The sequence below is a fragment of the Pan troglodytes genome, chromosome 20, assembly GCF_028858775.2.
Source record: "Pan troglodytes isolate AG18354 chromosome 20, NHGRI_mPanTro3-v2.0_pri, whole genome shotgun sequence".
In the NCBI taxonomy this organism is placed as follows: domain Eukaryota; kingdom Metazoa; phylum Chordata; class Mammalia; order Primates; family Hominidae; genus Pan; species Pan troglodytes.
In genome coordinates this window covers 58,734,476-58,758,390 of record NC_072418.2, presented here as the reverse complement: position 1 = coordinate 58,758,390, position 23,915 = coordinate 58,734,476, and the positions used below count along the sequence as shown (strand labels likewise).

The window sequence follows — 23,915 nt, the reverse complement described above, 5'->3', positions numbered from 1 at the left end:
CTGTTGCCCTGATGTCCTGCTGCAACTCCAAGGGAGTAATGAGAAATGTTCTTCCGGGGTTGGGGGTGAGGGCCAGTGGTGGTGGTGGGACTCTAGGACAACTTTTTTTTCCTCAATGAAATTGTGAATTATTTGTTATTATTTTTTGAGTCAGCGTCTTGCTCTGTCACCCAGGCTAGAGTGCAGTGGCGTGATCTCAGCTCACTGCAACCTCCACCTGCAGGGTTCAAGCGATTCTTCTGTCTCAGCCTCCTGAGTAGCTGGGACTAGAGGTGCACGCCACCATGCCTGGCTAATTTTTGTATTTTAAATAGAAACAGGGTTTCACTATGTTAGCCAGGATGGTCTCGATTTCTTGACCTCGTGATCCACCTGTCTCAGCCTCCCAAAGTGCTGAGATTACAGGGGTGAGCCACTGCACCCAGCCGTGAATTGTTATTTTTTTAACTTCAGGTTCAGTGGTACATGTGCAAGTTTGTTTATGTAGGTAAACTTGTGTCACAGGTTTGACGTACATATTTTGTATATAGACTATAAGACTGTACGCCCAGGTGCTAAGCCGAGTACTCATTTTTTCCTGATCCTCTCCCTCCTCCCCTCAAGTACACCCCAGTGTCTGTTGTTCCCCTCTTCAGGTCCATGAGTTCTCATCATTTAACTCCCTCTTACAAGTGAGAACATGCAGTATTTGGTTCTGTTCCTGTGATAGTTTGCTAAGGATAATGGCCTCCAACTCCATATTCCTGCCCCCGCCAAAAAAAAAAAAATGCTCTCTTTTTTATGGCTACATAGTATTCCATGGTATATATGTATCACGTTTATCCAATCTTGTTGCTAGGCATTAGGCTGATTGCATGTCTTTGCTATTGTGAATAGTGCTGCATTGAACATTCATGTGCATGTATCTTTTTGGTAGAATAACTTGTATTCCTTTGGGTATATACCCAGTAATGGGATTGCTGGGTCAAATGGTAGTTCTGCTTTTAGCTCTTTGAGGAATCACTACACTGCTTTCCACAATGGTCGAATTAATTTACACTCCCACCAACAGTGGGAACATCCTTGCCAGCATCTGTTTTATTTATACACACACACATATATATATATATATACATAATTTGTTTTTCGAGGTGGAGTCTTGCTCTGTCACCCAGGCTAGGGTGCAGTGGCACAATCTCGGCTCACTGCAACCTCCACTTCCCAGGTTCAAGTGATTGTTCTGCCTCAGCCTCCTGAGTAGCTGGGATTACAGACATGCACCACCAAGCTGGCTAATTTTTTGTATTTTTGGTAGAGACGGGGTTTCACCATGTTGGCCAGACTGGTTTCAAACTCCTGACCTCAAGTGATCCACCCACCTTGGCCTCCCAAAGTGCTAGGATTACAGGCATGAGCCTCCACGCCCAGCCTGTTATTTTTTGATTCTTAAATAGTAGCCATTCTGACTGGTGTAAGATGGTATCTCGTGGTTTTGATTTGCTTTTCTCTAATGATCAGTGATATTGAGCTTGTTTTCATATGCTTGTTGTCTGCATGTATGTCACCTTCTGAAAACTGTCTGTTATACCCTTTGCCCACTTTTTAATGAGGTTATCTTTTTCTTGTAAATTTAAGTTCCTTATAGATGCGGGTATTAGACGTTTGTCAGGTGCATTGTTTGCAAAGGTTTTCTCCCATTCTGCAGGTTGACTGTTTGCTCTGATAGTTTCTTTTGCTGTACAGAAGCACTTCTGTTTAATTACATCCCATTTGTCATTTTTTGCTTTTGTTGCAATTGTTCTTGGTATCTTCATGATGAAATCTTTGCCCATTCCTATGTCCAGAATGGTATTGCCTAGTTTTTGTTTTGTTTTGTTTGTTTTTGTTTTTATAACGGAATCTTGCTCTGTTCCCCAGTACAGTGGCATGATCTCGGCTCACTGCAACCTCCGCCTCCCAGGTTCAAGTGCTTCTCCTGCCTCAGCCTCCCAAGTAGTTGAGACTACAGGCACCCGCCACCACGCCCAGCTAATTTTTGTGTTTTTAGTAGAGGCAGGGTTTCACTATGTTGGACAGGCTGGTCTTGAACTCCTGACCTTGTGATCTGCCCATCTGAGTCTCCCAAAGTGCTGGGATTACAGGCATGAGTCACCGTGCCCAGCGCCTCCAAGTTTTTAATAGTTTTGCACTTCATTTTGTCTGTAATCCATCTTGAGTTGGTTTTTGTATGTGGTGTGAAGAAGGCATTCAGTTTCAGTCTTCTGCATATGACTAGCCAGTTACCCCAGCACCATTTATTGAAAAGGGAGTCTTTTCTCCACTGCTTGTCTTTGTCAGCTTTGTTGAAGATCAGACGGTTGTAGTTGTGTGGCCTCATTTCTGGGCTCTCTATTCTGTTCTGTTGGTCTATGTGTCTGTTTTTGTACCAGTACCATGCTGTTTTGGTTATCATAGCCCTATAGTATAGTTGGAAATCAGGTAGCGTGATGCCTCCAGCTTTGTTCTTTTTGCTTAGGATTGATTGTCTTGGGTATTGGGGCTCTTTTTTTGTTCTATGTGAACTTTAAATAGTTCTTCTAGTTTCTGTGAAGAATGCCATTGGTAATTTCATAGGAATAACATTGAATCTGTAAATTGCTTTGGGCAGTATGGCCATTTTAACAATATTGATTCTTCTCTCCATGAGCATGGAATGTTTTTTCCATTTGTTTGTGTCATCTGATCTCTTTGAGCAGTGTTTTGTAATTCTCCTTTTGATCTTTCACCTCTCTGGTTAGCTGTATTCATAGGTATTCTTTGTGAGCAATTGTGGATAGAATTACATTTCCGATTTGGCTCTCAGCTTGGCTGTCGTTGGTGTATAGGAATGCTAGTGATTTTTGTACACTGATTTTATTTTTCTCTTTTTGTATCCTGAAACTTTTGCAGTTTATCAGCTGAAGATTTGGGGCTGAGACTATGGGGTTTTCTGGATATGGAATCATGTCATCTGCAAACAGTGATAGTTTGACTTCTTCTCTTCCTATTTGGATACCATTTATTTCTTCCTCTTGCCTGATTGCTCTGGCTAGGACTGCTGAAACGGAGTAATTTACATGTGGTTGATTGTGTGGCTATTATCAGCCATCAGCATATTTTGTCTTTTGCTCTCAGTGTAGAAAAACATGGTTAAACTTGTGCATGTGGATGTATCTTAATATCTTTGTGCATGTGGATGTATTCTTAGTATCCGGCTTGTGGGTCCCACTTAAGATAGGTCATGAGGTGAACACACCATAAAGACCCAGGGGATTACTTCAAAGTCAACAGGCTGACCTTGGAATTAGCAATAGTCTTCTGACCTGACTAGAAATTTAAGATTGAGAGCCATGTGTGAGGATGTAATCCACTGAGAATCTTTGTTACAGGATGAAGTGAGGCAGGCAGGAGAAATTGTGGAGAAGATGTTCAGACCTTCACTAGTGCTTTCCTGCTATTATGTCTTCCACAGGTTGTCCTATGTCTCGACTGCTTCTGGTTTTGAAGACTTACTCAAGGCTTTGGCTCGTAATCGGAGCCTGACATACCTGAGTATCAACTGTACGTCCATTTCCCTAAATATGTTTTCACTTCTGCATGACATCCTGCACGAGCCCACATGCCAAATAAGTCATCTGAGGTGAGTTGTTGCTCGGCTGAAAGCTCAGTGCATGTGAGGGGAATGCCTGGGTGTTGGTGGATAGAGGTGCCCCTTCAATAACACTACCTGCTCCTACCTTTTGATGTCACTCATTCCTCAATTTTTTTAGCACGTGGTTTGTTTCTTTCACCAACATTATTCCTGCCTTTTGATTTCAATTTCTACATTGATATTTCATATAACATGGCTTCTCCCTCCCTTGACTGATATTTCTCTAATGATCTAATTCCTCTGGTCATTCTGAAGTAGACTACTGGTCAAACCCTAAAACACTGTCTAGTGGAAATTATTCAAGCCACAAACTGAAATTTTCCAGTAGCCACGTTAAAAAGTTAAAGGAAGCAAGTGAAGCTAATTTTTTTTTTTTTTGAGATGGAGTTTCGCCCTTGTTGCCCAGGCTAGAGTGCAATGGCACGGTCTCAGCTCACCGCAACCTCTGACTTCCAGGTTCAAGTGATTCTTTTGCCTCAGCCTCCCAAGTAGCTGGGATTTCAGGTATGCACCACCATGCCCAGCTAATTTTGTATATTTAGTAGAGACAGGGTTTCTCTATGTTGGTCAGGCTTGTCTCGAACTCCTAACCTCAGGTGATCCACAGGCCTCAGCCTCCCAAAGTGCTGAGATTACAGGTGTGAGCCACTGTGCCCAGCCTTGAAACTAATTTTAACAGTATTTAACCCAGCATATCAAATTATATCCATATGTCATTAATGCAAAAAACTATTGATGTGATTTTATATTCCCTTTTTTGTATAAAGGCTGCAGAATCCAGTATTTCACAGAGAACATCGCTGCTCGGGCACATTTTCATCAGAAATGTTTGACCTCCGTATTCATTTCATAAAATTTACAATTGAGAGAACTAATTCACATGCCCGTGTCCTAAACATACTTAAATCTTCCAATAATTTGGAATCAACCTTTAAATTTAAACTAGCCAAGCCTGGTAGCTCATGCCTATAATCCCAGCGCTTTGGGAGGCAGAGGATGTGGATCACTTGAGGTCAGGAATTCAAGAGTTCGAGACCAGCCTGGCCAACATAGTGAAACTCCACCTCTACTAAAAATACAAAAATTAGCCAGGCATGGTAGCAGGTGCCTGTAATCCCAGTTATGCGAGAGGGTGAACAAGATAATCGCTTGAACCCAGGAGGCAGATGTTGCAGTGAGCTGAGATGGCACCACTGCACATTCCAGCCTGGGCAACAAGAGCAAAACTCCATCTCAATAAATAAATAAATGAATAATAAATTCCAATGTAAATGTAGTAAAACTAACAATCCAGTGCCTCAGTCATGCTAGCCACGCTTTGAGTGCTTAGTAGCTCTATTTGCTGGTGACTCAATATTGGATAATGCCACTTGCTAGACTTCATCTCCAATAAGTGCATTTCGCTTGTACTCTCAATTTCAAGTACCTCATGCTCTAACAGCACCTCCTGTATTCTCAAGCTGCTTTGTCTTGTAAGCAAATCTTCCCACCCTTTAATCCTACTGCATCCTTCAGCCATTTGAGCAGCAGCTTCCCACCCTTTCACCCCCTTCATCCCTTTCTTTTTGTTTTTGTTTTCATTTTTGTTTTGAGACAGAGTTTCACTCTTTTTGCCCTGGCTGGAGTGCAGTGGTGTGATCTCAGCTCACTAAAACCTCCGCCTCCCGGGTTTAAGCGATTCTCCTGCCTCAGCCTCCCGAGTAGCTGGCATTACAAGAGCTTGCCACCACGTATGGCTAATTTTTGTGTTTTTAGTAGAGATGGGGTTTCACCATGTTGGCCAGGCTGGTCTCCCAAGCACCTCAGCCTCCCAAAGTGCTGGAAGCCACTGCACCCAGCCCCTCACGTTTTTTCTGACATAGTTCAAATTCCATGGTTCTTGAGAGTCATTGCCTTCCACCTCACTCAGCATCCCTTCTCCCTATCACATTCTCCCAGCCAAATCCCAACTCTGTTGCCACTTTGTAGTTAGCCTCTCCCCTACCTCAATGCCCCCCTCCCCAAACTCCTTTCATCTTGGAACACATTTTCCTCTTCGCCTTTGGTTTTTCCCAAACCTTGATTATTCCTCCTCAGTCATCTTTACCTGTTTTTCATCTTCCTGGACTCTTACCTTTGGGATATTTCCAAGTGGTTCTAAATGTCTTTTCTATACCCCTTCTATGAGTTCTTATTCATGGCATTAAGTAGCCTCTATGTGATGAAGACTCTTAGGTACTTATTTACAAACATTTCTCCTGGTTTCAGACTCAGTGAAGTATTTGTAGAGATATCAACTTTGATATTTATTTATGAGACAAAGTCTTGCTGTCACCTAGGCTGGAGTCCAGTGGGGTGATCTCGGCTCACTTCAACCTCTGCCTCCCGGGTTCAAGCAATTTTCATGCCTCACCCTCCCAAGTAGCTGGGACCACAGGGGTACACCACCACACCCAGCTAACTTTTATATTTTTGGTAGAGACAGGGTTTTGCCATGTCTGCTAGGCTGTTCTCAAACTCCTGACCTCACGTGATCTGCCCACCTCAGCCTCTTACTTTGATATTTAAATAGGCATTTCAAATACAGATTTTCTTGTGGCCTGGCTTAGACAAATTTTCTAGGTCTGTTGTTAGAGTGGATCCATCTGACTCCTTCCTGCTTCCTTTACTGCTAAGCATGATAGACCAACCCATCTCCCACCTATCTGCAGTACTTCAGCATCTTCCTACCTGTCCACACCTTTGCTTGCTACATGGAAAAGAGTGTAGAAGGGCAACTTTCATCTAGTTTGGATTGTTTTGTTTTCCGGTGTGTGTGTGTGTGTGTGTGTGTGTGTGTGTGTGTGTGTGTTTGAAGCAAAACATAGCTTTATTTTTTGATATATCAGTTTTACTACAAGGGTAGACTTAATTCTTCTTAGTTTACTTTTAGCTTCAGGGATACATGTTCAGGTTTGTTACATAGGTAAACTTGTGTCATGGGAGTTTGTGCAGATTATTTCATCACCCACATACTAAGCCTAGTACCTCATAGATATTTTTATTTTTTCTGATCCTATCCTCTGAATCTCAGCCCTCAAGTCGGCCCCAGTGTGTGTTGTTCCCCTCTATGTGTCCATGTGTTCTCATCATTTAGCTCCCATCTGTAAGTGAGAACATGTGGTATCTGGTTTTCTGTCCTTACGTTAGTTTGCTAAGGATAATGGCAATCTAAGTCAGATCTTGTGACTCTGTCCTTTTAATCTTCAGACCCTCAATGGCTTTCACTTTCATTCCAAATAGAATACACAGGCCAACGCGATGGCTCACGCCTGGAATCCCAACACTTTGGGAGGCCAAGGCGGGCAGATCACCTGAGGTCAGGCGTTCGAGACAGCCTGACCAACATGGCGAAACCTCGTCTCTACTAAAAATGCAAAATTATCCAAGTATGGTGGCGCGTGCCTGTAATCCCAGCTACTCGGGAGGCTCAGGCAGGAGAATCACTTGAACCTGGGAGGCGGAGGTTGCGGTGAGCCGAGATCACACCATTGCACTCCAGCCTGGGTGACAAGGGCAAAACTCCATCTCAAAAAAAAAAAAAAAAAAAAGTATAGAATACACCCTTTCACGCTGGGTGGCCCTGGCTAACCCTCTCCCCATCTCCTGTTTATGTACCGTGCTGCGGCTGCACTGTTTGTTGTAGATGTTTAAAACACCAAACCTGCTCCTGCTTCTGCCTCTTTCCACTCATTTCCTCTGACAGAAATTCCCTTGTCCTAGAGATTCAGAGCTTGCCCTCTTCTCTCAAGTTTCTGCTAAAATTCTTCTACCTTATTTAAGTCAGAGCTTCTGACTCTTCTGTCCTCTAATCTTCAAACCCTCAAGGGCTTCCATTTCATTCAAAATAGAATACACAGGCCAAGTAGGATGGCTCAGTGAGAGAGTCTTCGCTCAGTGCCTGCCCTGTAAGGAAGTAGAATACATCGTTTTCTTTCTCTGTGACCTACTCTGATTTACTTTCTATAAAGAACTGATCATCTACTAGGCACATGATACATTCAGCCCTGTCTTTACAATGCTAGAATTCCATCGTATTTCTTCCAGTTTTCTGCTGTATCCCAGGAACTTCATACAATGCCTGAAAATAACAATATTTGTTAGTTGAAAGACGGCTATTATTCAAAATCCTCATTGAAGAAGAGAATATTGAGTGACAAGTTGAAGAAAGTGAGACAGCAAACCATGCAGCTATCTGGGGAAAGATCACTTATTTTTATTTTACTTATTTTATTTATTTTTTTTTAGAGATGTGTCTTGCTCAGTTGTCCAGGCTGAAGTGCATTGGTATGATCATAGCTCACTGTAGCCTCGAACTCCCGAGTTCAAGTGATCCGCCCACCTCAGTCTCCCAAGTAGCTGGGACTATAGTCGTGCACCACCACTCCTGGATAATTTAAGGAAAAAAACTTTTTTTAAAAAATAGGGTCCCACGGGGAAAATCACTAAGTAGAGATAAGGGTACTAGACACTAAAGCAAAAATATGCTTGTGGACTTGAGGGAGAGTGAGGAGATCAGGGAGGATGGTACAGAATGAGTAATGAATAGAAAGTTAGACCGGACACAGTGGCTCACGCCTGTAATCGCAGCACTTTGGGAGGCCGAGGCGGGTGGATCCCCTGAGGCCGGGAGTTCAAGACCAGCCTGGCCAACATGGTGAAACCTGGTGTCTACTAAAAATACAAAAATTAGCCGGGTGTGGTAACGCACGCCTGTAATCCCAGCTACTCGGGAGGCGGAGGTTGCGGTGAGCCAAGATCACACCATCGCCCTCCAGCCTGGGCGACAGAGCAAGAGTCCATCTCAAAAAAAAAAAGAAAATAGAGATAGTTGAGAGCCAGAGCATGTGGGGCACCCAAGGCTATGCAGAAAAAACATCAGAAGTCCTTGTAAATGTGATGGTAAGTTGAGGGTCTTGATGAGATTTATAAATGTGATCGTACCCACATCCCATGGTCAGGTGGGATGCTTGATACCTGACTTACTGTTCTGAACCATCACCCTGGAAGCCACGTGGAGATGAATGCAGAAGAGGAAGGAACTGCCTGCTCACAGCCCTTCGTGAATCTGTAACCTTGCCCAAATTTGAACTCTGAGGAGTGGCATAGGGAGAGAAAGGTTAGAAGCAAAGGGATCTATTTATTTCCAAGTAGACATCATCGCACTTGGTTAGGTCTCTCTTTTTTTTTTTTTTAATTTAAAAGAGGGGATAGCTTAAACGGGGGGAGCCTCTTTTCATTTCTGAATTCCTCTTACAGCTTGATGAAATGTGATTTGCGAGCCAGCGAATGCGAAGAAATCGCCTCTCTCCTCATCAGTGGCGGGAGTCTGAGAAAACTGACCTTATCCAGCAATCCGCTGAGGAGCGACGGGATGAACATACTGTGTGATGCCTTGCTTCATCCCAACTGCACTCTTATATCACTGGTGTAAGTTGGCTCAGATGAGCTCACCACGTAGAAGCTCAGACTGACTTGAATATCTAAGCACAAGATCAAAGAGCAGTGGTGGGGAAAGGGACAGCAAAGCAAAGCAGCCAAAAGCACAGTCTTTGGAGTTCAGTAGGTCTGGGTTAATACTCTGGGTTGACAGCTGATTTGCGAAACGTTGGCAAAAATGTTTCTGGATTTTTTTTCAACTTGTATTTCTCAATCTGGACAGTGGAGTCATAACGTGACCAAACATACATCTTTGGAGATAAGAGTTAAAAATGGTGGTCACGGCCGGACGCGGTGGCTCACGCCTGTCATTACAGTACTTTGGGAGGCCGAGGCGGGCGGATCACAAGGTCAGGAGTTCAAGACCAGCCTGGCCAACACAGTGAAACCCTGTCTCTACTAAAAATACAAAAATTAGCCGGGCGTGGTGGCGGGTACCTGTAGTCCCAGCTGCTTGAGAGGCTGAGGCAAGAGACTTGCTTGAACCCGGGAGGCGGAGGTTGCAGTGAACCGAGATTGTGCCACTGCACTCCAGCCTGGGTGACAGAGCGAGACTCTGTCTCAACAAAAATAAAAGATAAAAAATGGTGGTCACAACATTCTAAACATAGCACGTAGGCCATAGCAACTGACTTTCTAAGAGCAGGGAACCTATATATTGTTCTCACAGTGAGCACGTGAACTGGGTGTCGTGTAGGATGAGATGTGACTGAGAACACAAAGACGAAAGCAAAGGAAAGGTTTGGTGCTAGATTGCCTTGAAATAGGATTTTTTCCCCTGAGTCTCCTTTCAAGAAGGTGGAAGAGGGGCTCTCCCTGTATGTAACCTACTGTGGGTTACTCGTAGGTAAGCTCTGTCTGCTCTGGGAAAGTGGCTAGAAAGGCAGACTTCCGGAAGGTTGGGGCATGGCAAACACGATGAAAGATGGCAAAAACGTGGCAAAAGTGAGGCATAAAGGTACAAAAATGAAGGGCGGAGATCTGTAAAACATGGTCAGAAAACAAAACAGTAAGTAGCTCGGTGTATTTAAGGACACGATTCCCCGTTCACAATTACAAATTCCAAAAAGACAAAAGAATGCAGTAGGTCATCTTGTTTTTTTGTTTCGCCCTTTTTTGGCCCCCCTTTTTTTGGCCCCCTTTAGCCCCTTTTACCCCCTTTTTAGGACTTGCTAGATTCCAAAACATAATACAAACTGATATAATATTCTTTATATTCTTTATATTTTCTGTAAAAAATACTTGTTTGATTGCAGGGTAACACCAGAAACTCCTGTTCATATTATATAATATCGCACTATGTATGTTTTTATTTATTTATTTTTTTGAGACTGAGTCTCGCTGTGTTGCCCAGCCTGGAGTGCAGTGACGTGATCTCAGCTCACTGCAACCTCCACCTCCCGGGTTCACGCCATTCTCCTGCCTCAGCCTCCCGAGTAGCTGGGACCACAGGCACCCGCCACCACGCCTGGCTAATTTTTTGTATTTTTAGTAGAGACGGGGTTTCACCATGTCAGCCAGGATGGTCTCGATCTCCTGACCTCGTGATCCACCCGCTTCAGCCTCCCAAGGTCCTGGGATTACAGACGTGAGCCACTGTGTCCAGCCATGTCTTTAATATCTCAATGTTCTAAGATCCATCTGGCCCCAGATAAATCCAGTAAGTAATTGTCAATATGAGCTAATTTTGTTGTAAAAGAAGGTCTCATGAAAAAAGGGACAGACCATTTGTTCAATAATCAGACTCCAAATAGATATTTTTTTCATCTCATATCTACACGTTTTTTGTTTCCTGCTAGATTTTTTCTTTTTTTTCTTTTCCCACTGGTTCCAGGTATAATTTACATATCAGAAAATTCATCCACTTAAGGTACACATTCGATGTTTTTTATGCATATTTAGAGTTGCACAACACTACAATATAATTTTAGAACATTTTTATCACCTTAGATTGTTGGCATGGAGTTTTTCGTAGTTCATACCCGTATTTAAAATAATCCAGATATACTAAGCAAAAAATGTTTGTTTTGGTAACTTATTTTAAGTAGGCAAGGAATTTCTAAGCCTAAGAACGTGAAAGAAATCACAGTAGTCTGAGGAAAACACCTGTAAAAGGCCAAATTTATGGTCATGACCAAATCTGACAGCTGGAAAATAGTATGCAAATGAGTTGATAGTGCTGGTTTCTACGAGGACAACAGGGAACTTCTCTAGCTCATTCTTAGTCTTAACTTTTACTTGTACATATAATTTAAAATAAGCACGCATTAGTATACAAAGGAAAACCTAGCCCATTTCACGTGTCAAACCCAAATTAAAATAACTACATATACATTTTCCGATCATTTTAAAGCACAAAAATCATTCTAAGCTTGCAGCTATGCAAAAGCAGGGAGGGGCCAGGTTTGGTCTGCTGCCAGCCTCTGGTCTAGTGTACCCTTTTCCCACACCAGAGCCAAGATTCAGTATTTCCAACCAATAAATTGGTTGTTTTCAACTTTTTTTTTTTTTTTTTTTTTGGAGACAGTCGCCCAGGCTGGAGTGCAGTGGTGCAATCTCGGCTCACTTCAACCTCCACCTCTCCGGTTCAGGCAGTTCTCCTGCCTCAGCCTCCCAAGTAGTTGGGACTACAGGTGCACGCCACCATGCCGGCTAATTTTTGTATTTTTAGCAGAGACGGGGTTTCACCATGTTGACCAGGCTAGTCTCGAAGTCCTGAACTCAGGTGATCCTCCTGTCTCCCCCTCCCAAGGTGCCAGGATTACAGGTGTGAACCACCATGCCCGGCCTATTTCCAACTTTTTAACCCATTCCCTGTTTAGGAAAAAAGTGCAGCTCACTGCCAGTGCGGTATTCCCAGGGCAAACAGAAAACGGGTTAAAAAAAATAGAGATTCGGCCAGGTGTGGTGGCTCACGCCTATAATTCCGCCACTTTGGGAGGCCAAGGCAGGCGGATCACTTGAGCCCAGGAGTTCAAGACCAGCCTGGGCAACACAGTGAGACCCCCATCTCTATTTTAAAAATTTATTTAAAAATAAATAATGGAAAAAAAAATAGAGGCTGGAAATCCAGATTAGGATTGAGTAAACTTCCACATATTGGCAACGAGCTAAACCTGGACAGACAAAACGGGATACCACAAAATGGGCTAACAACAGGGCTTCTGGTGTGCCGTCTGTCTTCACTTTTTCCCAGTTTAAAAAAATCTTCAACAGTTCCTGTATTCACTTATAAATAATAAAGTAACTCTTTCAAAGTGAGTTTTTAAACTGAAAATCTTAGGATTCAATTTAGCCAAATATACTTTATCAAATGATGGGAGAAACCAAGTTCCAGAAGTAACGTCTATAAGATTATTCCGTTAGTAGAAGTTGGAGTTAGATTTTTCTCATGCCCTGTTCTGCATCATCCATTCTATATTTCACCCTCTGCACTCTTTGGGGTACTTCTAATCTCCTTTTCCAAATAAGAAAGTCATTGGTAGAGATTTGGGGCAATGGCAGTAGAAGGCATCGAGGCGCCCGTGGGCGTGGGGTGGGTGGTCTCAGGTGCTCCCCTCTCTGGTGCTCACACTGTTACTGACTCACTCTTCTCTGTGTGCAGGTTAGTCTTCTGCTGTCTCACTGAAAATTGCTGCAGCGCCCTTGGAAGAGTGCTTCTGTTCAGCCCAACTCTAAGGCAACTAGACCTGTGTGTGAATCGCTTAAAGAATTACGGAGTGTTGCATGTGACGTTTCCCTTGCTGTTTCCAACCTGTCAGCTAGAGGAGCTTCAGTAAGTCTCCCACAGTTGTCCTGGATGACTGTGTTTCTACTGCATGAGGGCTTGGGTGGTGGGGTTGGTGGCAGGGATAAGACTCCAGTGATGGCATCATGGGTGATAGGGGTACGGGAGCATGGGCTCCCCAGAATAGGCGACATGAAAGCATGGTAAGATTCATTGGCAAAACCTTTTAGCTCAGAAGGAGCAGAGTTCACAAAATCCCTCAGATCCTTATCACGTGGAGAAGGGTGCCTGGGCCGGACCCCTCCCCCTGCCCCCGGGTGGACATAGCATGGGAAAATGCCACAGGAGAAGGGACCCAAAGATCCTGCCCTGGCCTGGCTTACAATTTCCAAGGCAGTGAATATCTTTTGGGGTTGGCGATCATAGGGGCATCTTTCTGTTGGGAAATAGCTTTATTGGAAAAGGATGCACTGGGGTAGGTGGCCATATCCAAGCCACTGGTACCGGCCAAAGACATCTGATTTAGGCATGATGCAATGGCCTCTGATTGAACTTCCAGGAAAAAATCTGTAACAAGCCACTACAGCTTTCTGAGTGTGCCTCATCAATGATGCTGAATAATCAAACTTCTCGTATTTTCTCAGAAGTAGTGAGTCTCCCACTTGCCTGAAAAAAAAATTGTTTAAAAAATTCCTTGGAGTTGTTTAATTTGAACTTTCTTGAAAATGTTCTATTTCAAATGCCTTTTTTGGGGCTCAGAAATACAAGAAACTGATAACCTAAAAGCATCTCCTGTTCATAAAATAGCAACACTATGGCTTGTGAGCTCCTGAACTGAAGTGCTTACTGGACTGTATAAGAATATGCTCAGCAGTATGGTATCTTATCTTTATTTCTGTCTTGTAGTTATAAGTTAAATCCATGTTACCATTGTAATTTGGTACAAATGGGCAGGTAAAATAGGAAATTGTAGGGATATCTTTTCTTTCTAGAATCTTGCTTCCTTTGACAAGGCAGTTTAGGGAAAGCTGCCTTGGGGAAAATAATATAACTCACCCTCCCTTTTTTTCATGGCCCTTAGTTTGTACTTAGTAGGTTGAGACAAATTCACTCATACTGTAGAATAGGGGTTAGAAACCTTTTTCTATAACAGGCTAGACAGTAAATACTCTGGGCTTTGTGGGCCATAATGTCCCTGTCATAACTATTTTTAACTCTCCCATAGCTGAAGAGAGGCCATGAAAAATGTCAAATGGGTGTGGCTATGTTCCAATAAAACTTTATAAATAAAAAACAAAGTTGTCTAGATTTGGCTCTCAGACCATAGTTTGAACCTTGTTGTAGACTCCAAACACGTTCTTTTGTCATCCTTCAAGAATTATCTTAAGTATAACTGTCCATTTTGTCTATCACCTACCCAAAGCTGGATAGGCACCTCCTCTATGAGCTCCCATAGGGCACATGGAAGCCCACATTATTGATCACCCTTTATTTTCCTCTAAGTTTGAAAGCATGGATGTGGTTGGCACATCATTAACGCTCTATATATTTTACCGACAGGGTTTTGCTATATTGCCCGGGCCAGTCTCAGACTGCTGGGCTCAAGTGATCCTTCTGTCTCAGCCTCCTGAGTAGCTAGGACTACAGGAATGCACCACCCAACTTTTATAACTACTAAATGAAAAATAGGATCTTCTGGAATCTGCTTTAATATGATTATTCAGTATTTAATATACATTCTATAACAAAGAATATATGTTAAGTGTCAGGCACTCCTCTAGGTGGCTGGGATACATCAGTGAACAGAATAAATATCCATGTATTAATGGATCTTGTACTGGCACTGGGGGAGATAGGAAATAAAACATAAGAAACTTATGTATTGTTAGATCAGAGGTCGGCAAACTGTATCACCCAGGGGCCATATCTGGCCCTCTGCCTGGTTTTATAAAGATCTTACTGGAACACAGCCATTCATCTACATGTGTTTCATGCATGCATTTGTGCTGCAGTGGCAAAATCGAGTAGTTGTGACAGAGGCACCATGGCCGGTGAAGCCTAAACTATTATCTGGCCCCTTATAGAAAAAGGCTGTCAACTCCTGTATCAGGCAGTAAAAACTGCTATGGAAACTTTTTAAATTCAATACTAAGGGCAAGTAATCAGGAGTGCTGAGGGTAGGGTATGGCCATCTCTAAGCAAGGTCAATGTCACCTCATTGACAAGGGGACATTTGAGCAAAGACTTGGAGAAGGTTGTAGATGGAGTCATACAGATCACTAGAGTGGGGCTTGCAAGCAGAGTGAATAGTCGGTGCAGAGCTGTTAACATAGAAACAGCCAACTATGCTCGAGAATCAACATGAAGGCCAACGTGGTGAGGCAATGATGAAGTAGGATTGTAGGAGTAGATAATGGGGGAGATGTGAATGGAAAAACAAGGTGGCAGGTCACATGGGAGAACATGGACAATCGTGAGTACTTTGCTTGCTTTGAGAAAGGACCATTTGGTAAAATTCTCTTTATAGAAAGCATGTATTTAGCCCTTCTCGATGTTGGATTTTGACATGAGTACTGAAAGGCAGAAACGTGAATGTCAGAGGAGGTTGCCTAACATAATTCTTCAGAATCCAAGCTCAGTATTGCAACGGTGTAGGTTGAATGTATGTGGCTTCCCAGGACAAAAATGCTTAAAACATTCTGGCCTCAGTTTCCTTGTTTGTAAAACCAGGATAAGAGCCCTGTGATCATTGTGAGTTTAATGTGCATTAGGAGTTTTGAACAATGCCTGGTATGTTGTAAGTGACCTGTAGATGTTAACACTGCTCTTGTTTCTGTAAGCAGTCCCTAATTCATGAATGTCACAAGACGGGTCCAAGAATGCTTAACACTCTGTGAAATAAATCTTTGGAGACAGGTGGTCATGACTCTAGCTCATGTTTCTGTTTTGCAGTCTGTCTGGCTGTTTCTTTAGCAGCGATATCTGTCAATATATTGCCATAGTTATTGCTACTAATGAAAAACTGAGGAGCCTGGAGATTGGGAGCAACAAAATAGAAGATGCAGGAATGCAGCTGCTATGTGGTGGTTTGAGACATCCCAACTGCATGTTGGTGAATATTGGGTAGGTGCCTGGTGGAGAAAGATCCCTGCCTTTAGCTAGCAACAGCTGAAGAAAAGCACAAGAGGAAGTGGATTGGGAAATACAATACCTCGGACATAATAGTCTAGTGTTTGAAATGGGACTCTTATTGCACAGTCAATTCTTTTGCCCAAAACTTGGAGGGATCTAGTAGAAGTCCAGTTCTCACCCATCTCATCTGCCATTTTTCCTCAAGGATTTGGCCCCACCTTACCTGTGCATCTTCGTTGCAGGCTAGAAGAGTGCATGTTAACCAGTGCCTGCTGTCGATCTCTTGCCTCTGTTCTTACCACCAACAAAACACTAGAAAGACTCAACTTGCTTCAAAATCACTTGGGCAATGATGGAGTTGCAAAACTTCTTGAGAGCTTGATCAGCCCAGATTGTGTACTTAAGGTAGTTGGGTAAGTTGCTTATTTTCCTTGGTGATGGGGAAAATTCTTTTTTTTTTTTTTTTTTTGAGAGACAGAGTCTCACTCTGTTGCCCAGGCTGGAGTGCAGTGGCGTGATCTTGGCTCATTGCAACATCAGCCTCCCAGCTTCAAGCGATTCTCCTGCCTCAGCCTCCTGAGTAGCTGGGACTACAGGCACCCACCACCACACCCGGCTAATTTTTTCTATTTTTAGTAGAGACGGGGTTTCACCATGTTGGCCAGGATGGTCTCAATCTCCTGACCTCATGATCCGTCCACCTTGGCCTCCCGAAGTGCTGGGATTATAGGCGTGAGCCACCGCGCCTGGCTGTGATGGGGAAAGTTCTGTGTTGAGATGGTCTAGGACCTATAAGATGATGATGAGAAACCCTCTTGCCAGTTTCCAATACAAAAAAAAAAAAAAAGTCTTTCCTCTTGGGAGATTGAAAATGTATGCCTAGTTCTTAAAGCAGAGGATGTACTCAATGGTGAGTAAAAGATGACAGTTGATATTATACTTGCCGTAGACCAAAAAGGGTTCTATGAATATTTTCTATTTTCTTTCCTCCATTTGGATGTACCCCTCATTACCAGAGAATAAAAATAGGCAATTCTCAGTCTATTTCATGTTTCCAAATCCATTAGATTCCTCTCATAAAGCAAAAGTTCTCTTCTTTTCTGTGTTAGCTAACTGTTGCCAAGTATGTTACCACCAACTTAGATTAAATGACACATTATCTTACAGTCTATGTGAGTGTCAGGACTCCAATCCCAGCTTACTTGGTCGTCCTTGAGATCTCTCATGAGGCTGTGCCAAGATGTCATCCAGGGCTAGGGTCAAATCTGAAGGTATGTCTGGGAAAGGAAAAATCAGCCTGCTTCTAAGATCGTGTGGTTGTTGGCAGAATTCAGTTCCTGTGGTGCTGTTGGGCTAAGGGTCTTAGTACCTTGAGAGCTGTTGGCTGGAAGAGGCCCTCAGTTATCGGGAAGAAACACTGAAAAGACTCGCTCTCCAACTCTCAAACAGCAACTGTTTGTCGGGTTTTTCAAGGCAGTAGAGTTTGTTAGCAAGGCGGAAGTAGCAATTCTATGTAGGCTCACCAAAAAAGTGACATCTCACCATATTTGCCTATTGGATAGAAGCAAATTTGGCCAGGTGCTGTGGTTCATGCCTGTAATTCCAGCACTTTGGAAGGCTAAGGCGGGTGGATCACTTGAGGTCGGAAGTTTGAGACCAGCCTGGCCAACATGGTGAAAACCCATTTCTACTAAAAATACAAAAGTTAGCCCGGCGTAGTGGTGCATACCTGTAATCCCAGCTACTCAGGAGGCTGAGGCACGAGAATCACTTGAACCTGGGAGGCGGAGTTTGCAGTGAGCCGAGATCGCACCATTGCACTCCAGCCTGGGTGGCACAGCAAGACTCCATCTCAAAGGAAGCAAATCACAGGCCTTGCCTACGCTAGAGGCGAAGATGATACAAGGGTGTGATTGATACAAGGTGAGGATTGTTAGAAGCCGTTTAGAAACTGCCTATCAGCTTCCATTCACACTGTCACGTGTGTAGAAAGCTCTGGCGATATTTAGCATTCCGTTTCTACCTGCCTTATTTAAAGGAAAATCATATTCAGGTTACTGAGCATTCAGTTAGAGACTAAGTATAAGCATCCTGATGACCCATTAATAAAATACAGGAAGGGCAACTCATTTCCCACTCATGTCCAATTTTTCTCAAATGGAAAATGGGGATAATTATCTCAGAACTCTTAAAGATTAAATGAGATCACAGACTCTATGCTGGAGACCCTACTATGACTTGTTTTCCCTTGTCATCTCTAAATGATAATTTTTTCATAAATATGGATATTGAGTCAAACTTTCAGATGCATAGAAAAACCCATAAACATTACAAATTTTCCAAATTGCTTATTCTCTTTATTTTTCCCCCCCAGGGCTCTTCTCACCTTCAAATGTATAATGTATTTATTCTATTATCTAATTCCTTCCACTAGAACATGAGCTCCATGATGCCAGGGATATTTTTCCTTCAGTATTATAGGTGCTCAAAAAAAACTAAACTGCAGAAATGACCATATTTCAGGTTATAAAGGTATTTGTGCCTACATGCTAATTGGGACACTCACATGCAAAGAGGGCACAAAATAAGTGGCTGAATCCTCCTCTTTGATTTGGAGAAAGAAACATGAGCATGGGCTGCGGTGTAAGTGTGCCTCTGTTCTCTAGCTTTGTAAATTTTTTTTTTTTTTTTAGTTAGGGTCTTGCTCTGTCACTCAGGCTGGAGAGCAGTGGTGTGATCATGGCTCACCGCAGCCTTGACCTCCCAGGTGCAAGTAATCCACCCTCAGCCTCCCAAATAGCTGGGACCATAGGCACGCACCACCACACCTGGCTAAGTTTTTGTATCTTTGGTAGAGGTGGGGTTTTGGCATGTTGCCCAGGCTGGTCTCAAACTCCTGAGCTCAAGTAATCTGCCTGCCTCAGCCTCCCAAAGTGCTGGGATTAGACGTGGGACTGGACTGCGTCCAGCCTGTAAACATATTTTAGTTGGAAACTTTGACCCTCAGTATTGGAACCTATAAAGTCTTGAATGCCATTACCCATTGTGAGGATGTAATGTGAGATGCGTGTAAAGCATTGAGCAGGTAGTGGCGTTGGTTACTACTAATATTACTTCAAACAGTTCTCCCAGTGGAAATCTTGTCTTACGTTCTAATATTTAACGGAGAAATCGCTATCTCACGGTTTTCAGTCTGGAACAGATTTTTGTTTCCTCAGAGATGGCTTGAGATACTCCCAAGAATACCCAAAGGATGCCACATGGGGAATTAGTCATTGATGCAACAAAGCTGAGACCTCACATGTAGCATTAACGGCGTTCTCTCTCTCTTTTCCTTCAGGCTTCCATTAACTGGCCTGAACACACAAACCCAGCAGTTGCTGATGACTGTAAAGGAAAGAAAACCCAGTTTGACCTTTCTGTCTGAAACTTGGTCTTTAAAGGAAGGCAGAGAAATTGGTGTGACACCTGCTTCTCAGCCAGGTTCAATAATACCTAATTCTAATTTGGATTACATGTTTTTCAAATTTCCCAGAATGTCTGCAGCCATGAGAATGTCAAATACAGCATCTAGGCAACCCCTTTGACCATGTTGTACGTAAACAGTATTTATTATAAATTACTACCGTGACTGGGATGCAAGAGAATTAGGACTATAATTTTCCTATTTGATGTGTGTGTGTGTGTGTGTGTGTGTGTATGTGTGTGACCTTGATCCAGTCAACCACTTCAAATTCCTACACTGTCTCAAGAGTATTAAAAGGATTATATGAAGTAATAAAGGATAAAATGCATTGGAAAAAGCTGTGAGGCATGATTGTTTCATCAGTGGGCACGGTGGAGTAACACTAAAGAAACTATGATCCTTTCATGGTTTGTTTCTTGTTTTTGTTTTTCTGGGTTTTGTTTTTGGTTTCTTTTTGTTTTTGTTTTTGTTTTGGTCTAGGGAGAGTTGTTAGAAGGTATCCCTAGGAATCCTTCGAAATGAAATCCTCATCTCACCTTCCCTCCTGACTTTGTATTCCTGCTGCACCATGTTCTTCCCGGATCTACCTAACACCATAACTGGCATTCATTTCTGTATCTCCCCTGCTCTTAGCCAGCTCCGCTCACAAACTTGTGTGTGTTTCATGGGATGAAGGGTGACTTCTCTAAGCTGTGGAGAAATGTCAGATATGTGCGGCCTCAGAAAAAGCGTCTCCTTTTCACCTTCTTTCAGAAGAGGGAGTTGAACTGGGCATCCTCTGATAATGTTTCCAACCCTGACACTGTATTTACAATGCCCCATTGCTAAGCATCTGGTTGCTGTACCTAATAGGCCTCCATAGGTGAGGGGATACCTACTCAAGGTGGGTAGGTTTTAGGGTCTTTACGTGCTGAAAAAAAAAATTTTTTTTTTTTTTTGAGATGGAGTCTCACTCTGCTGCCCAGGCTGGAGTGCAGTGGTGTGATCTCAGCTCACTGCAGCCTTCTGCCTCCCGGGTTCAAGTGATTCTCCTGCCTCAGCCTCCTGAGTAGCTGGGACTACAGGTGCCCACCACCACGCCCAGCTAATTTTTGTATTTTTAGTGGAAATGGGGTTTCACCATGTTGGCCAGGGTGGTCTGGATCGCCTGACCTCAAGTGATCCTTGGTTCAGTTTCTAAGGAGAACTGTCCTAATTTCTCCCTTTGACAGTGTTTCTAGGACACAGGGGTATACAGTAAACCTGAGCATTCTGGTCCCACATTGAGCCAGGAGCTCAAGCCAAGCACCTGGCTTAATGTGCCACTGTCTTGGTCCAGCCGGGGCATGGATGGTGTGGCTCAGAGCCAGGCAGGGGTAAACCTATTTTGCCCAATGCTATTGCTCACCCTCAGCTCTGAGCTCTTCTCCTGTTTGAGATCTTTATGTTCTGCCTTTTGCTCTAAATGTACAGAAGCACTCACTGGGGTGGTCTTGGCAACAAGCTCTGTACAGGGATGTGTCAGTCACCATAAGCTGGGGCACCTGAGTCCTTAGAGACAGGCTCCTGGACCTGATCTCCCCACAGAGATGTCACGATCATGTCATCTGTAGTATCTCTCAGTGACATTGCCTCAGTGAGTCTGGGGCTTCTCTGATGAGAATATTTGATTCCCAATGCAAAACCTCCTCAGCCACTTCTGATAAATGCAACTTCTGGACATGATGTGAAGATTCTGATGATTAGCAGAATAACTGGCTAAAAGTGTTTTCTATGTTCCTTTTCAAAACTCTGATTTCGGAATCAAGTCATAATCAGCTGTGGAAAGAAACCTTGAAGGTGAATCAAAGGATCTTACTGTAGTTTCAACTGGGCATGTTCTTTGATTTTTCTGACATGTTTCTAAAATAAGATAATTTTTTTTTTGAGACAGGATCTCACTCTGTCGCCCAGGCTGGCATGCAGTGGCACGATCACAACTCACTGCAGCCTCGACTTCCTGAGCTCAAGTGATTCTCCCGCCTCAACCTCCCCAGTAGCTGAGACCACAGATGCACACAACCATACCCCCCTAATTTTTTGTACTTTTAGTAGAGAAGGGGTCTCACCATATTGCCTAGGCTGGTCTTGAGTGATCCGTCCAACTCAGCCTCTGAAAGTGCTGGGATTACAGGTGTGAGCCACTGCACCCGGCCAGGCTATCACAATTTAAGGAAACCTCTTGTTTTCCCATGCTGAAAATTCTGAAGTCATTGAAGCCATCTTCCCACCTCAATATTGCATATCTTCAATGTCCACATACTCCATGGCATATTGTAATTTGTCATCCAGGTTACCTATATAGCCCTGCCTCCTGTGCCTCTCCTTGGAGAAACAGACTTCCCTTCTTTATTCTAGATAATTTGCACTGAGAGGAAGCATTCCTACAAATAGATAAAAGCCCTATTTAGAGCATATAGAGCAATAATATCAGAATTTTAAAATTCTGTTTAAAATTAATGGAGTGATCTCACTGCAAGTTTCAAGGTAGGGAATTTTAAAAGTAGTCTTTGGTAAAACAAGAATTAAACTGGGAAATAACTGTCAAAATCAACCTTTGTGGAAAATTTGAATCTAATAATTTACAACCTCCAGGGGAACCGTGAGTGAAGGAAGAAGCTGCTTAATTTCAGGAAGAGAGTTGTGGCTTTTTTTTTTTTTTTTTTTTTGTGGAATCTTGTTCTATCACCAGGCCAGAGTGCAGTGGCATGATCTCGACTCACTGCAAGCCCCTTCTTCCGGGTTCAAGCGATTCTCCTGCCTCAGCTTCCCGAGTAGCTGGGATTACAGGCACCCACCACCACGCCCAGCTAATTTTTGTATCTTTAGTGGAGATGGGGTTTCACCATGTTGGCCAGGGTGGTCTGGATCTCCTGACCTGGTGATCCGCCCGTTTCGGCCTCCTAAAGCGCGGGGAATACAGGCGTGAGCCACTGCACCCAGCTGAGTTGTGGTATTTTGACTCACCCACCTACTCTTCCCCACTCTGCAGCTTGATGGCTGCTGAGAACACGGCGTCCCTCATTCCCAGGCCAGCACGCTGATGCCACAGGATGAAGAATCTTTGTTCTCAAAGAATTGTGGTTGTGTGCCTCCATCTATCTTAGTGGTTCCTTGAAGGGTTGGCTCAAGGGCTTGCCTTTATTTCACCCTTTTTAGATCTACACAGACTGAAGCTGATTTATTGGGGGTGCCAGTGTCATTAAAAGCACTTAAAGACAAATACACTTGCTGAAGTTGCCTGGGTGAGGGATAACAGGGAAAACAGATGACAGAATGAAAAGCCTATTAAGGAAGAGTCTGGGGGGAGAATTACATGAGATAGTAAGAGCTTTGAATAGCACTGAGGTATACCAAGGATTGAGTTCAATCATACATGTCCATGCAAGATTATAAAAATCTGAGAAACCCTATGTTTTACCTCTGATGATCCCGAGGCTCCATGCAAGCAGGAAATGAAGGCTGAAATGAGAGTTGTAAAAATCCTGGCTAGTGAACCTGGGAGGCGGAGGTTGCAGTGAGCCGAGATCGCGCCACTGCCCTCCAGCCTGGGCAGCAGAGCTAGACTCCGTCTAAAAAAAAAAAAAAAAAAAAAAAAAAAAAAATCCTGGCTAAGCCCCCTAGAGGGATCCCATGGCAAAGAGCTTGAGAGAATTTTGGGTTTGGGTTCAGGCATTTTTTAAAAATCTCCATCAAATTGTTAGTAGACCAGAAGGCAGAGACTTCAGTGGCCACACAGGAGAAAGTGAAACCTTTACACAGTAGTTTACAAAGGTTCAAACAAAACAAAAAATGAAAACAAAAACAGAAGACTCCAACTCACAACCAGCAGCAACAAGAAAGCCTGCTCAGGGGTGAGAATTTGATGTCCAGGGTTTGCCACACAAAATGTCCACTTTTTCTTACCAAAAAAATGAGGCACACACACAAGACAGTATAATAGTCGTAAGAAAAAATAGCATATGAGCAAGCCAAGACATTGGGCTTCCTCTCCAAATACTAAATTAATTATCTTAAATATGCACAAAGAACTCCAGAAAATCAAGGGCAGAAGAACAAAAATAAACCAGAGGAATAACTCCTCATCAAATAGAGAACATGAACAAAGAGAAAGTTTAAGAAGGAACCAGTAAGCAATTTAGGGGCAATAAAGTACAACAACTGAAAGGAAAATTCACGAGAGAGTTTCAACAGAACTATTTTTTATTAAAAAAAATTTTTGAGATCTCACTGAGGTAAAACGGAACATCTTGAACATGTAAAGTTTGATTCTTGTTTAAATTATCAGAATAATTGTATGTAATGATTGTGTACATCATGGTGTTTTGCAATGTAGATGCGTTACCAAACGGGTAAATCTAGTTAGGTAATATATGCATTTCCTCGAAAAGTTGTCATGTTTTTTATGAAAACACTGAAAATTGCCTCCCTTAGCATTTTTCAAGAATATTATTATTTTTAGTAGA

At 43.0% G+C, this 23,915-nt stretch overlaps 1 protein-coding gene across 2 annotated transcripts in view; it reads left to right on the top strand.

The window, feature by feature from the left end:
* NLRP11 (NLR family pyrin domain containing 11) overlaps positions 1-19,768 on the top strand; it is a 33,275-nt gene extending 13,507 nt beyond the window's left edge. For both annotated transcript variants that reach the window (XM_054672987.2, XM_054672988.1), the window contains 6 exons: positions 3,470-3,637; positions 8,927-9,097; positions 12,711-12,881; positions 15,786-15,956; positions 16,208-16,378; positions 19,306-19,768. In XM_054672987.2, coding sequence (XP_054528962.1) covers positions 3,470-3,637; positions 8,927-9,097; positions 12,711-12,881; positions 15,786-15,956; positions 16,208-16,378; positions 19,306-19,552 — 1,099 coding nt within the window. In that variant the 3' untranslated portion in view covers positions 19,553-19,768. The remainder of the gene's footprint in view (positions 1-3,469; positions 3,638-8,926; positions 9,098-12,710; positions 12,882-15,785; positions 15,957-16,207; positions 16,379-19,305) is intronic.
* The last annotated feature ends 4,147 nt before the right edge of the window (positions 19,769-23,915 follow it).